Source organism: Cynocephalus volans, chromosome 12 (assembly GCF_027409185.1).
Source record: "Cynocephalus volans isolate mCynVol1 chromosome 12, mCynVol1.pri, whole genome shotgun sequence".
Lineage (NCBI taxonomy): Eukaryota > Metazoa > Chordata > Mammalia > Dermoptera > Cynocephalidae > Cynocephalus > Cynocephalus volans.
In genome coordinates this window covers 69,107,590-69,123,247 of record NC_084471.1, presented here as the reverse complement: position 1 = coordinate 69,123,247, position 15,658 = coordinate 69,107,590, and the positions used below count along the sequence as shown (strand labels likewise).

The following is a 15,658-nucleotide window of genomic DNA, read 5'->3' as shown; positions in this document are numbered from 1 at the left end:
GACTAACAGCAGACTTCTCAACTGAAACCCTACAGGCCAGAGGGAAGTGCAATGATATATTCAAAATACTAAAAGAAAAAATTGCCAGCCAAGAATTCTTTACCCAGCAAGGCTCTCCTTCAGAAATGAGGGAGAAATAGCATATTTCCCAGACAAACAAAAATTGTAGGAGTTCACTACCACAGGACCAGCCCTACAAGAAATTCTCAAGGGAGTCCTTCATCTGGAATCTGAATAATGATGATCATTATCATGGATACACAAGAAAGAGCAAAACCCACCACTAAAACAAAAATGCCAGTGAGAGAAAGAAGCTAAATCATGCCACCTCAAATTTCCAACTAACATTGAAGAAGAGAAATAGAAGGGGAAGTAATGATCAAAAGATCATCTCCGGCCCGTGGCTCACTCGGGAGAGTGTGGTGCTGATAACACCAAGGCCACGGGTTCGGATCCTTTATAGGGATGGCTGGTTGGCTCACTGGCTGAGCGTGGTGCTGACAACACCAAGTCAAGGGTTAAGATCCCCTTACCGGTCATCTTTAAAAAAAAAAAAAGAAAAAAGATATTTAAAACATCTAAACAAAAAGCAATTAAATGACAGGAATTAAGCAATACCTGTCAATAACTACCCTAAATGTGAATGAACTAAACTCCCCATTCAAAAGTCACAGACTGACTGACTGGATTAAAAAGCTAGACCCAAGTATATGCTGTCTTCAAGGGACCCATTGCACCTGTAGAGACACACAGACTAAAAGTGAAGGGATGGAAAAAGACATACCATGCAAATGGAAACCAAAAATGAGCAGGAGCATCTATTTTTATATTGGGTAAAGTAGACTTTAAACTAAAAAACATAAAAAGAGACAAAGAAGGCCACTATGTAATGATAAAAGGATCTGTCCAGCTAGAAGAATAACAACATAAGTATGTATGCACCCAGTACTGAAGCACCCAGATATATAAAGCAAACACTCTTAGACCTAAAGAAATAGGCCGTAATATGTTAATAGTGGGTGATCTGAACACCCCTCTGTCAGTATGGGACAGGTCTTCCAGGCAACAAATCAGCAAAGAGACACAGGATTTGATCTACACCTTAGACCAACTGGACATGGCAGATATGTACAGAACATTTCACCCAATGACTAAATATATTTTCTTCTCATCAGCACAGGATAGACCACATTATTAGGTCACAAATCTAGTCTTAGCATATTAAAAAAACTGAAATCATTCCAAGTATCTTTTCAGACCACAATAGGCTAGAACTGGAAACTGATAGCAAGCAAAACCCTGGAAACTATACAAATACATAGAAACTAAACATTAGGCTCCTGAATGACCTATGGGTCCAAGAAGAAATTAAACAGGAAATCAAAAAATTTCTTGAACCTAATGAAAATAAAGATACATCATACCAAAACCTGTGGGATACTGCAAAAGCAGTACTAAGGGGGGAAATTTATTGCAATAAACACATACATCAAAAGAATGGAAAGACTTCAAATAAACAGCCTAACACTACTCCTCAAAGAACTTGAAAAACAACAACAATCCAATCCTAAAGGTTGTAGACGGAAAGAAATAATTAAGATCAGAGCATAACTAGATGAAAATAGAGACCCCCAAATGATAGAAAAGATCAATGAAACAAAAGTTGGCCTTTTAAGAAGATAAATAAAATAGACAAACCATTAACTAGGTTAACAAAAAAAAAGAGAGAGAAGAGCCAAAGAACAAAAATCAGAAATGAAAAGGGAGACTTTACAACTGATACCACAGAAATATGAAGAATCATTAGAGACTGTTATAAACAACTGTATGACAACAAATATGAAAACATGGAAGATATGTATAAGTTTCTGGATACATACAAACTACCCAGACTGAACCAAAAAGAGAGAGAAAACCTGAACAGACCAATAACAAGCAACAAGATTGAAGCAGTAATCAGCAGTCTTCCAACTAAGAAAAGCCCAGGTCCAGATGGCTTTACATTTGAATTCTATCAAACCTTTAGAGAGGCATTAATACCAGTTCTCCTCAAACTATTCCTAAAGATTGAAACAGAAGCCATTCTCCCAAACTTATTTTATGAGGCCAACATAACTGATACCAAAACCAGATAAAGACACAACAAAAAAGAAAATTACAGGCCAATATCCTTGATGAACATAGATGCAAAAATCCTCAACAAAATATTAGCAATTAGAATACAACGACACATCAAAAAAAATTAAACACCATGATCAAGTGGGATTCATCACCGGGATGCAAGGATGGTTCAAAATACAAAAGTCAGTAAATGTAATACATTCAGTAAATGAGAAAATCAAGGACCAAAACTATATGATTATCTCAATAGACGCTGAAAAAGCATTTGATAAAATTCAACAGCCCTTCGTGATAAAGACTCTCAACAAATTAGGTATAGAAGGAAAGTATCTCAACACAATAAAAGCCATTTATGACAAGCCCACTGCCAGTAACATTCTGAATGGGGAAAAACTGAAGGCTTTTCCCTTAAGAAGAGGGACAAGACAAGGATGCCCACTCTCACCATTTCTATTTAACATAGTACTGGAGGTACTAGCCAGAGCAGTCAGGCAAGAGAAAGAAATAAAGGGCATCCAGATTGGAAAAGATGAAGTCAAACTGTCCCTATTTGCAGATGACATGATACTATATATAGAAAAACCTATATACTATATATAAAAAAGACTATCAAAAAACTAGAGCTGATTAATAATTTCAGTAATGTTGCAGGGTACAAAATAAAAGCTCCCAAATCAGTTGCATTTATGTTCTCCAATAATGAGCAAACAGAAGGAGAAATCAAGAATGTAAGCCCATTTACAACAGTCACACAAAAAAACAAAAAACCTAGGTATCAATTTAACCAAGGAGGTCAAAGATTTCTACAACAAGAACTACAAACCACTACAGAAAGAAATTAAAGAAGGCACAAAAAAATGGAAAGACATTCCATGCTCTTGGATTGGAAGAATTAACATTGTGGAAATGTCTGTACTACCCAAAGTGATCTACAGATTCAGTGCAATCACTTTATGAACATGAACCCGAAAGCACAAGCAAAAAAAGAAAAAATTAACAAATGGGACTATATCAAATTTAAAAGCTTCTGCTTTTAGTTTAAAAGCAGACAACCTGCAGAGTGGGAAAAAATTTTTGCTAACTATGCATCCGACAAGGGATTAATATCCATAATATACAAGGAACTCAAGCAATTACACAATAAAAAAACAACATAATTAAAAAATGGGCAAAGGAACTGAATAGACATTTTTTAAAGGAAGACATACAAATGGCCAACAGGTACATGAAAAATTGCTCAACATCACTAGTTATCAGGGAAAAGCAAATTAAAACCACATTGAGATATCACCTCACCCCAGTTAGACTGGCTATAATCAAAAAAGATGGAAAATAACAAATGCTGGAGAGGATGGGAGAGAAGGGACTGCTCCTAAGGCACTGTTTGTGGGATTGTAAATTAGTACAACCACTGTAGAAAACAGTATGGAGTTTTCTCAGACAACTACAGATAGATCTTCCATATGATCCAGCAATCCCACTTCTGGATATATACCCAAAGGAATGGAAATCATCATGTCAAAGGGATACCTGCACTCCTGTGTTCATCACAGCTCTGTTCACAATAGCCAAGATATGGAACCAACCTAAATGTCCATCGATGGACAGTTGGATAAGGAAACTGTGGTATATATACACCAGGGAATACTACTCTGCCATAAAAAAGAATGAAATTCTCCCATTTGTAGCAACATGGATGAGCTTGGAGAAGCTTATGTTGAGTGAAATAAGCAAAGCACAGAGGGATGAATACAGCATGTCCTCACTCATAAGTGGGAGCTAAGAGAGAAAGAAAGAAGGAAGGAAAGACCACAGTGGTGCATTGGATTTGCAGGAGAGAACACACCTAGGGATACAAAGTGGAGTGGGGGAAAGGAGAATGGGGGGGGGATAATTGGGTGGGGGACATGGGGTATCATCACAATTTGTGGTAATGGGCATGCTGCCAGTATGGATCTGGCCATCACATCTTGGGCATGAGTGGTGACAATCAGCTTTGTACACCAATAAAAAGTAATAATAATGTATCATAAAAAAATTAAGTTGAAAGAGAAGTCAAAATGGAGAAGAGGTTAAAGATATTTGAGAGAATGAACATCTGTAAAAGTAAGATTTTTTTAGATTAGAAAGAGGCCTTAAAATGTCAAAGGAGGGGCTGACCATTTTGTTTGGAGTGTGGTGCTAGTAAGACCAAAGTCCAGGGTTCGATCCCTGTACCAGCCAGCTGCCAGAAAAACAAACAAATGAAAAAATATATAAAACGTCAAAGGAGAGAGATTGAGTTACAAGCAATTCACTAAGAATGGTAGAACACCCACGTGCACTATCAAAGTAGGTGACAGGTTCTTATTTCTTTGACAAGATAGTGATGATGCCTTAGAATCCCTTTCAGTAATTCTGAAAGACAGAGAGAAAATTAGGAAGAAAAAAAAAGGGATCTATTCTAGTTTCACTCTACCGTTTGAGCTTTTTGCAGTGGGGCTGGGTTGATTCTGTTATCATCTTGTCCAGTCTCCGTTTTGCCTCAGCTAGCACCAGGCACATCTCAGGAGCATCATCACAGAGCATGAAGTACCTGGCCCAGACTACAGAGGACAGTCTCTTCTCTTCCTTCCTTGAGGATTTAGATATTTGACCGTAGATAATTATGGTAGGGCTTCTTGAGTAACCTCTTACTGTAGAAATCCAAGAAAAAAAAGCGAGGCTTCAGGGGAGAGAGTATGAGCAGAGAGGGGCCTTTCTTTGCTAGGGCATTCTGAGCCATTTTGTCAGCCAGCACATGTCTTCTTTTTCCCTCTTGAAGATCCAGGCCTGTGACATCTTTCATGATCCTGGGGACATGGATGACTTTCCATTCTCCTGCAAAGCTGCCACCGTCCTCTCTCACTCTTAAAATTCCTCTAACTCTAGCACTGGCTGATAATGGGAGTGGAGTCCTTCAGGCTATCCCGCCCTACTGCCTTTTCCTTTTAAGGGCAAGGAAGTTTTAAGGAGTTTTACTGCTATCATTCCAGTGACCAAGATATAGACCATGAAAAAGGGGAATTACGTGGTTAAGTTATTCTACAGATTCTTTGATCCTGATTGTAGTTTCTCATGCCATTGAAGAACTGGTAGACTGGTTCCGTTTTATTTTTGAGGATGAGTCTTATTAGACTTCTGGTCTCCACTGAACTGAGGAAGATTCAATGAAAGCAAAACAGAAGGTGTCTGCTGTTGTCCTCTCAGGGTGGCCATTGTGGTGGCCGTTTCACTTGACCCCTGCCACTCACACATCCCAGCAGGTAACTGCACTTCCTAGAAGTCGTTAGATTTGATTGAACCCAATCTTTGTATTTTCCCTTAAATCTTTAGATTTTACCCGGAGTGAAAGTGGTTATTGTTAATCCTGAAACCAAAGGACCTGTTGGAGACTCTCACCTTGGAGAGGTATGTAAAATTTTCATTTTTACTCTGAAAAGTCAGCAGTTAAAAGACTCTAGGATTCACAGTGAAATTGTAGATGTAGCTTTTCCCTTACTGTGAATAGAGTTAATCTTTCTCTGTAAGGCATGAGACCGAAATGGACAGAAAGGGGAGATTGAGAATGAGATCAAGAAAAGATTTAGGCACCCAAACTAGAAATAGTGGACAAATAGAATTTGTCAAGTCCTACCTGTTCCCACCTATTAAGGAACTGAAAGAAGCTACATATATAAAATTTTTTAATTAATGCAAATGTTATATTCCAAAATGTGTCCATTTTGGTATTAGTATAAAAACATTCTAAAAGACTTTTCTTCCTCCAGATTTTTTGAGGGATATTGATGTTTCTTCCTGTAGCTTAATGGGAGTAGTACTATAAGTACAGGAGCCAGATGACCTGGCTCTGCCAGTTACCAGCTTCTCAATATTGGGCCTATGTGGGCCTCAGTTTCCTTATCCATAAATAATAATAGCACCTACCTCACCAACCAAGTAGAATCATTGTGGCAATTAAATGCTTTAATACCTCCATCTGTAATGTATACAGAACAGTGTCTGTCTAATGAATTCTCAATAAATACTAGCCAGTATTATCATTGTTAGCTACTGGTCTGTTTTCATTGTAAACTCAAATACCCTGTGGTTTCCCTGAGGCTTTAAACCATAGTTACACAGAAGCACAGAAACGATCCCTTGGTGGGGCTGGCCCATTAGCTCAGTTGGTTAGAGTGCAGTGTTATAACTCCAAGGTCAAGGGTTTGGATCCCCATACAGGTCAGCCACCAAAAAGAAAAAAGAAAAAAAAAAAAAAAAGAAGAAGAAGAAGAAGAAATGATCCCTCAATACATTTGTGGGAGTCCAGAAGAGACTGAGCAGTGAGCCAGGAAGGCAGTGCACCCCAGTGGTTAAGAGCTTCTGGAGCCACACAGGCTTGGGTCTGAGTCTTCTAGTGTCTGCATCTTAGGTGAATTACTTAACTTCTTATCTTTTCATCTGTAAAATGGAAAGAACATTAGTGCAAACTATATTGTCCTGTCATATGTGTCAGGATTGTCAGAGGTTAGGCACATAAAGTACTTAACCTCAGTTCAGCACACAGTAAACACTTGGTAAAATGTCAGCTGCCTGTATTGTTGCAGTGGTGGTGTTGTCTTTAATATAAAAATGAGATTTAAAAATCAAAATAATGTGTCCCAAGAGAATTTACTTGGTACATTTGTATGTTTCTGGTAAAATGTGATCAGTACCCTTTTCTTACAGATTTGGGTGAACAGTCCCCATACAGCCAGTGGCTACTACACCATCTATGATAGTGAGACTCTTCAGGCTGATCATTTCAACACTCGCCTCAGTTTTGGGGATGCTGCACAGACACTCTGGGCTCGGACAGGCTACCTTGGTTTTGTCCGCCGGACTGAGCTCACAGCAGCCACTGGAGGTATCGTCCACACCTGCTCCTCCCCTTTCGTCCTGCTTTGCATTTCTGTAGCACTGGCTGGCCTCCTTCACCCTGCCTGTGGATTGTATAGTGTGTGTGTTTAATTTTCCCCTCTGTGCCTCTTGACCCCATAAGTGAATTTACATCCATTTGAAGCACCTGGGGGGGCATAGTGATATTCCTGATGATAAGGAAGTAACCAGAGGAACAAGGACCTTCAGCCCATCTGGGGCTGATTCCAGGCCCAGGCAAGCTCCTTGGACAGATATCACCTCTTTTGGCCCTTCTACCTCTGCTCACCATTTGGGGAACAGGAGGAACAGCCCTCATCTCTCGGGGGGTCAGTCTGAGGAGCCATACTGCTGCTGCACTCTAGTCCCTCAGTGTCTCACACTGGAGAGAAGCCTGCTTGTTAGCAGGGCTCTGCTGTACAGATTCCTTCCAGTCACTCCCTGCCCAGCTGATTGTCATGGATTCCCTGCTGTTCAGCCTTTCTTCCTGACTGGCATTAATAGCCATCTTAAAATACCCAACACTAACTGTATTGTGCACCCAGAGAACTGATACAAGTAACTCGCTGGATTTCAGGGGCCTGAATTGGACCATGCCATTTCTCCTCAGCTCCTCACATGTGTTCCATACTAACAAGCATCCATAGCTTTTCCATATGTCATGGGGAGGCAGGATAACACAGGAGAAGAGGGCAGCGTCCCTAGCCAGATGCCCTGGTTTGCAGCCCGTCTCTGCCATTTGCTGTGTGACCTTGAGCAATCACTTCTGTTTCCTACCTGGAAAATGGGAGTGACTATGTCTCCTGCCTCATGGAAATAATGTGAGATTAAATAATATGATATATTCCTAAAACAGTACCTGGCACATAAAAGTGCTCATATGCCATTAACTGCTGTGTTTCTGTTGTTCCTGTTACTATCAGTCTTTGTGTTGTTGTTACTATCAGTCTTTATGGGCTCTTCACAGGTGAAGGGAACCTCCGCTGGACCTCCTTATCCTTCTCTCTCCAACAGCTTCTATCACTTTGTTTTACTAAATTTTTCAGAAATCTACCTTTTCCAGAAAATGTTACAAAATCATCTCCCTTCTGTGTCCTAGCTGGATTACAAGCCTATTAATATCCAGGACTAGTCTCCTTATTCTATAATACTGTTCCTTATATCTGGATGCCATGAAGATATCCAGAAACAGTGACACATGTTCATCTCCTCTCTGTCTCAAATCCTCTCTCTCCTTCCTCCTCCCCTCCCCCAGCCATCATTTGGCTAATTCCTATTTATCCTTAAAAGCTTAGCCCTGGCTTCAGCCTGTCCAGGAGCCTTTCCTGAACCTTGCCGTGCTCAGGAGATGTCCTCTATTCCCCTCACACTGCACACACACTCCTGTTGCAGCACTTATACATTACAGTGGGATGCCTATTTCTGTCTTTTCCCCCCACGAGACTGTAAGGATCTTCAGAGCAGGAATCGTGTTTTGTTATCTTTGTCTCCCCAGCACTCAGCACAATTCCTGACATATAATATGCTAATTTCTTATAGCCCTTAGAACGTACCACATGCCATGTTAACTGCCTTGCATGGATTAACTCATTTAATCCTCATGACAGCCATTTATTATTATTACTGTCTCATGGAGGGGTAGGAGAACTCAGAGCCTTAAGGAATTTGCCCAGTTACACAGCTGGTAATGGGTAGGGCCAAGTGACAGGCAGTCTGAATGCTGTGCTCTTAAGTCCCACATGATAATGCACTCAACATGTTTCTGAGCCATATTTCTCTCTTTTTCTGTCAGAGCGTCATGATGCATTATATGTGGTGGGAGCTTTGGATGAAACACTAGAGCTGAGAGGATTACGATACCACCCAATCGATATTGAGACTTCAGTATCTCGGATCCACAGGAGCATTGCTGAATGGTAAATTCCCCATCATAGACTTTGTTTCCCACCTCAGCTTTAGTAGTAATTAAAATTGATCTAATTAGTCAGCCAGCTGTACCAAATACCCACCTACAGAAGTAGAATTCCACAAGGAGTGAGGAAACAAGTAAACTGGTTCTTGTCTTGGGTGTGCCATCTGCTGTGGCCAACAAGGCCTGTTCACAGGAGCCAGATGAGGCCACAGAGACACCATGGAACACTATGGTTCGTTCTGTGGAACTGAGTCCTTTTTTAATGATGGACTCTCAAAATTGGAAGGTACCAACATCATCTGCCTCCAGGAAGTCAGTGTGGAATGGTGGAAAGAACCGAGACTTTAAGGTCAAAAGACCCTGCTTAAAGGCTCAGTTCTTTTACACTGCTTTCCTCATTGTAAAACACTATCTCTATTTCCTGATGATTGAAAAGATCAGATGAGAATGTGCTTTGTATACTGTTAAACAGTAAGCAGATGAAAAAGATCACTATTATCATCTCATCCAGTTTCTTTCTCATTGCATAATTCCCTCTACATTCCCTGATAAAGGATTTTTCAACCTCATATTGACTCAAAATTCCTCAAAATTAAAACTCTGCAGTTTTTAACCTACATGTTTTCATTCTGGGTTCTTGACTATACAAAATCCATCCAGTTTCCTTTCTACATATTTGTCAGTGTGTCCTTTTTCAGTTTTTTTCCCCCATGCTAAATAGCCCTAATTCTTTTGATGGTTACACATGCTTTCTATATACTTCTTTGACTAAAGATGTTCTTGCCTTGGTCAGAGTCTTTCCAAAGGCCTGAACAAGACTTTGACCAAGGCAAGAACATTTAATCAAAGAAGCATCTGGAAAACATGCAGAGAAGCTGGGTGCCATGGTTACCCTCTAATTTAAGACATTTGACTTTTAATGGAAACAGATATTCTGTACATTTTTATTTAATAACTGAAATCTGTTTTTAAAAAGTTTAGTACTGTATATCACAAGTCCAGTCTGCCTTCTAACCCAGTAACCATCCCCTTCAATGGAAGATGACTTTCTACCATAGTTATGGTACCTTTACACTATTGGAGATACTTTTGTGGGGCACTAATAGCTCATACGAGGTCAGACAGACTTTCTTCCTGTAGGTTTAAGAATATTGTCTTAGTCAAAGCTCTTATGTTGCAAATAATGAACTGTCTTCAAAAACCTCAAGTGAAAAGAGAGAATCAATGGAAAGAACACCTGGCTCTCTCAGAGGTTCCCAAAAGACTAACTCTGGGTCTCAGGAAAGGTAGGAACAGGGACGAGAGGCCATCAGGAACCACTCTCCTCTCTTACTTTCTAGAGCCATAGGGGCGTCCACTTCATTCTTCTCTCCTATTTTTTGGCAGCTGGCTGGTCCAGGACCTCTCTCCTCCTTGAAGAGCCATTTTCTGTGCTTCTCTGCACTCTGGCTACCCCAGAATTTTCAAATCCACATGTCCTTAGTTCAGTTGATCAGCTAACAGTTTTGAATCCCACTTTCAAACTCCCAGGAGATTGTGGATGGCTCAGCTAATCAGCTGTGATCACAGGGGCAAAGTTGTATATTATAGATGTGACTGCTGACCTTCTGGCTGGGATCCAGGAGAGAAGGCAATGCTCAGGGAAATAGGCATAAGTCTTGGGGAAATAGGCATAAGTCTTGGGCAAATACTGTAAGAGATGACTGGTAAATGTAACAACATGTTAACTGAATATCATTGAAATTTCAGTGCCGTGTTCACGTGGACCAACTTGCTTGTGGTGGTTGTGGAACTGTGCGGCTCTGAACAGGAAGCCCTAGATCTGGTTCCTTTAGTGACCAATGTAGTCCTGGAAGAGCATTACCTCATCGTTGGCGTTGTGGTTGTGGTGGACCCAGGTGTCATCCCAATCAACTCCAGAGGAGAGAAGCAGAGGATGCACCTCCGTGACAGCTTCCTAGCTGACCAGTTAGACCCCATTTATGTGGCTTATAACATGTAACCATCCTTGTGGGGACTGCAGGGGGCCTTCCTGAAGAATCACAAAGACTGAAGACCTGTAGCTAGGAGCAGGCTTTCAAATGATGTGAAATAAGCTGAGATGGCTACATATATCTTTCATCTCATCTTGTGGGGTTCTGCAATCATAGCACACAGGAAAAGGGGAATTCTGTAGTGGCAAATGAAAAAAATGTTAACAGTCTTATTAGACATGAGCTTTGACATAGCGTGAGTAGCACGTTACTGAAGCAATTACATGCATGTTGCATTTTTTTCATCTGTTGTACATACTTGTATTTTTATCTAATGCTGTTTTAGAATTTTGTAAGGGAATTAATGAATTCACATGAAGGGGGTAGTCTGAGTTACACAGTTCCCCGCTCTGTACTGTATTTGCCATTTTACCATAGCTGGATGTTCTGCAGGTTTTATTAACATGGAACTATTCAGCTTACTTTGTCAACCCATAAGCAAATCAGATAACCCACTGAATATGAGAATTACTTTATATATATAATTCTTGACTGTAAAACATTTTGACCAGTGTTTTAAACATGTAAATAAGAATACACATAATTCAACTAAAGAATTTAAGAATTGGCTTGTATAACAACCAAAGTAGAAACATTTCTAATTTGAGAGAATTTCAGTATTCTCTTGATGTAGTGTAATTGATAAGGTAACTAAAATGTACAAATTGTTTGCAGGTTTCACTGCACATTGTTCTATGTCTTTGTTGGCTGGTGTATTCTATAAACTAAAGCTGCCTGTGTTTGTTTTTAAAGCCTGCATTCCCAGAATCAGCTTAAGCTTCCAAGAATTCATCCTATTTCTTTAAACTGAAAAATCTCAGTTTAAATCAAAATGTTAAGATGAAGCTAAAATTCATCAGATCCCACCCTATGCTTAGAAACCACAATAACTCACCCTGGCCCCAGTGTTGAAACTCTCTCAAGAGTAAAGTGACTACGTAAGAATTCAGAATTTCCTCTTTTTTCCAGGCCCATCGTAGACTGTGTCTACAGTTTATACATATAGCATCTCTTTTCTGAAAGCTGAAGAATGTCCTCTGTTCTTCCAGTTTGTGAGGGCAGGGAGTTTAAAAACAAGAGTGACAGGCTGGGAAGGCAGTGGGATCAACAATCACATGAAATTGTAAGGCCACATAACTACACATCTCAAATCTGTCCAATTTGGGTTGCCAAAATAGCCAGGCTTATGCTGAAATAGGGGGAAGTCTGATGTATGCAAGGAACTCTTTTGAAATAACTGTGGTGCCCAGGCCAAGCAGACTGAGTATGGGACTAAGTTTGGCCTCTGGCTTGGTTTACCTTCTTTGGTCTGAAACTTCATGTATTTGAATATAGTTGAATTTTATTATTTTTTTCTTACAGAAATATTTTTAAAAATTAAAAAAAAAAAAAACCTCAAAATTGAAAAGAGTTAACTTGTTAAATCAGAATGGTTCTCTTTGACCCACTCTGGACTATTGTGTAAATATTTACTTAGACTATTTTAATAATACATATTATTTACCCCACTGTAACATCATGTAAACTAAATATGTTTTTAAACAATTTCTAAGACTTGTAATTACCCTGAAAATAAGGTTTATAGTGCAAAGGACCGGACCGTTCTCTGTGGCAGCACCCTGGGGCTGCTGTTACACAGCCTTGTGACTCAAAGCCACCTTATGACTCCCTTTTACATAATCCCCTTTTCCTCCCAACTCATTCTCCACAGAGAGCAGACCTTAAGACATTTTCCAGTTCCAGATTTCTTTTCAACATTTTGGATGGAATTAATTTACACATAAGGGGGTGGTTCTAGGATGTACATAAAAAAGCACTTACATTGGGGCAAACAAGAAATCTCAGTGTCTAGCAGTGGTTTGGTTTGCAGAGAAAACAGCCTGCTTATTTGAAAAGTAATTTTATTAAAATAATTTTTAATGATTCACTAAACAAAGTGGGGGTCCTGAGGATTAAATAATTCTATCTCCATAATCCCCAAGTTCTAAGAAAAAATTACAGGCAGATTCTATCCTATGGGTTGCTCTGATAATCCTTACTAGCACAAGTTAGGGTTTAAGCATGGGGAGACGCATTGTTCACTATAAATATGTGAGCCACATCTGTAATTTAAAATTTTCTAGTAACCACATTTTAAAAAATAAACAGGTGATTTACCTGGTATATGTCATCAGGAAAAAAGAGAAAAAGCAGGTGATATTGATTTCAATATATTTTATTGAACCCAATATATCAAAAATGCTATCATTTTGGGCTGGCCCCGTGGCTCACTCAGGAGAGTGCGGCACTGGTAGCACCGAGACTGTGGGTTTGGATCCTATATAGGGATGGCTGGTGCGCTCACTGGCTGAGCGTGGTGCAGACCACACTGTGCCGAGGGTTGCGATCCCCTTACCGTTCAAAAAAAAAAAAACTATTATTTCAACATGGAACCAGTATAAAAGATTAATGAAAGTTTTTGCATTCTTTTTTTTTTTCATATTAAGTCTTTGAAATCCAGTGTGTGTTAAACACATCTCAATACGAACTAGCCATATTTCAAGTCTCCAGTAGCCAAATGTGGCTAGTGGCTACCACACTGGACAGTGCAGATCTATACTCATTCCTTCAAACAAAATACTCCGTTAATCTCAGAGTGTAGCCAACTCCCAGTTACTTAAGGGCTGATTATCTAGTTTTGTAGTGCCTCAGGCCTCTGATTTATCTTTATTTTTTGCTTTCTGCCATGTGGCTGCTTTATTGATCTTTTGCATATCCCCAAAGCCAGAGTATGCTAGTGGAGGAAAGAAAGCTGAGAACTGTCCTCAGGGAACTTCATAATTCTGGTAAAGTATCCTCTGGAGGGAGAAGAGAGTCCAGTCATTAGCTTAGATAGTGTTTATGGGGTCATCTGCAGATTCAAGGCCTAGTCTGTTGTAGACTTGAATAAGAAAATGTTCTCTTGATGACACAATGCTCTTGCTCTTTCCACATTAAGTGGAACTTTTGTGCTAGAACTGACTTTTAAGGCAGGCCTGAAAGGCCATTATTGATAAAAATACAGCCTTTCCAGTCGTCTGGGATACATTCTGTCTGGGTTTTTATGCCTGTGGAAAAAAAAAAAACTAAATAGCAAGCCCTCATGTCGGTTAAGAGAAATCTATTGCTCTGGAAGTTTCTGAACCTCTTTCTGGTTCTCAGCAGAAGTAACTGAGGTAGATCAGGAAGGAGCTGCCTCAGGAATATTCTTAGGCCGTAGGGATTCCTAGAGCTGCACAGATGCCATCTTATGCATCAGTTGAGACCCTGGTAATGGCCAGCATGCTAACTGGCATCAGTGAGTCCACACAGTCTTTAATTCCTGCGCCACAAAGGACCAGGTTCTCCCCAGTACCAAGGCCTTTACCTAAGAAGTTGTGTTGCCTCAGGCTGTTTAGGGACCATTGCCTATCTTGGTCATATGTGTGTCTCCTTACTTTAGTGTCTGGGCAATGCTTGCTTAATGCTTTTGTTGAATCAACAAAGGGCCTGAGGCCTTAGGTTTTTTGTTAAGGTCTCTGCCCCAGGCATGGTGCTCAATATCTTGGCCAAATTACTTTCCTTGAATATCCAGGAATCTTTTAGACTAAAGCAATGAGGAGTTGTCACCTCACCCTCAAACTCCAACATGATCTATGCCTTAGTGTTGTTTTTGTTGTCTGCTTTGATGTAAAAGCCAGAGTATTTGGACTAAGAAGTTGCAGTACTCCAAATACACAATAGGCCATTTCTTTATCATTCATACATTTCTGGTTTAGGTGTATGTAGATGGGCCATGTTATTTGTCCAGAGGAAGAGATTGTAAAGATATAACAATAATTTTTTAGTCCTAAATGCTGTTTTGTTTATTTTCTGTCAAGATATCTCTCTGTGTCAAATTCAAACTATAGTACTGTGTAATTATGTATAAAGTTTTTTTATTTATTTGAAATTAGACTAGATATACATTTTTAAATTTAACATCTGGCTGGACAGTGTTCTATTAACTCATTGAATGTGTTTCCTTTGTCTTGTGTTAATAAATATTGATGCCTGATTGTGTTTCATCCTTCACACCTTGCAAAGGGGCTAGGGAATTGATAGATTTTAAGCTGAACTTCAGATGGTGAGACCCAGGGATAGCTGGAGTGGTCTAAGGAAAGTGAGCACAGAGAACCAAAGTCAGTGCTGTAAAAGGAGGCCAGATCAAGGAACAATAGTGTCCTTTTGAAAACTGAGGAGCCTGTTATCAGGATAATTTAGTTTTCCTCCTACCCTTATAGCATTTGGTAATTTTAAACTATTGGTTGTAAACTTGAGTTCTTTCTAATCCATAATTGAGTCAGATTGTAGCTTTTCCTAAAGTGCTTCATTTGCTCTTCCATTCCTGGTTTCAAGAAACTTGATGGGAGCCCATCAAATTGTGCATGTTCTCAGACACTGACTGAAAGTGGTCCTTGAATATGGTCCAAGGTATTTGGCATCTGGCAACATTTTTTTTCATTTAACAGACATCTGTCCAGTCCTACCCACCAAGCATAAGGCACTGTGATAAGAGCTGAAGCTAGAGAGAAAATATCAAGTCACTGTCCTCAAAGTGATACAGGAAAACAATCAGAATATGATATGGTAAGGGTTAACTGAGAGCAGAGGTGGACTGTGAGAACAGATGCAGTAAACA

The 15,658-nt window shown here is 39.7% G+C and overlaps 1 protein-coding gene across 3 annotated transcripts in view; it reads left to right on the top strand.

Annotated features, from left to right (window-relative positions):
• Window positions 1-14,904, top strand: part of DIP2B (disco interacting protein 2 homolog B) — a 220,238-nt gene extending 205,334 nt beyond the window's left edge. For all 3 annotated transcript variants that reach the window (XM_063074794.1, XM_063074793.1, XM_063074792.1), the window contains 4 exons: window positions 5,476-5,550; window positions 6,847-7,024; window positions 8,828-8,951; window positions 10,697-14,904. In XM_063074794.1, the coding sequence (XP_062930864.1) occupies window positions 5,476-5,550; window positions 6,847-7,024; window positions 8,828-8,951; window positions 10,697-10,949 (630 nt within the window). In that variant the 3' untranslated portion in view covers window positions 10,950-14,904. The remainder of the gene's footprint in view (window positions 1-5,475; window positions 5,551-6,846; window positions 7,025-8,827; window positions 8,952-10,696) is intronic.
• Window positions 14,905-15,658: the final 754 nt, after the last annotated feature.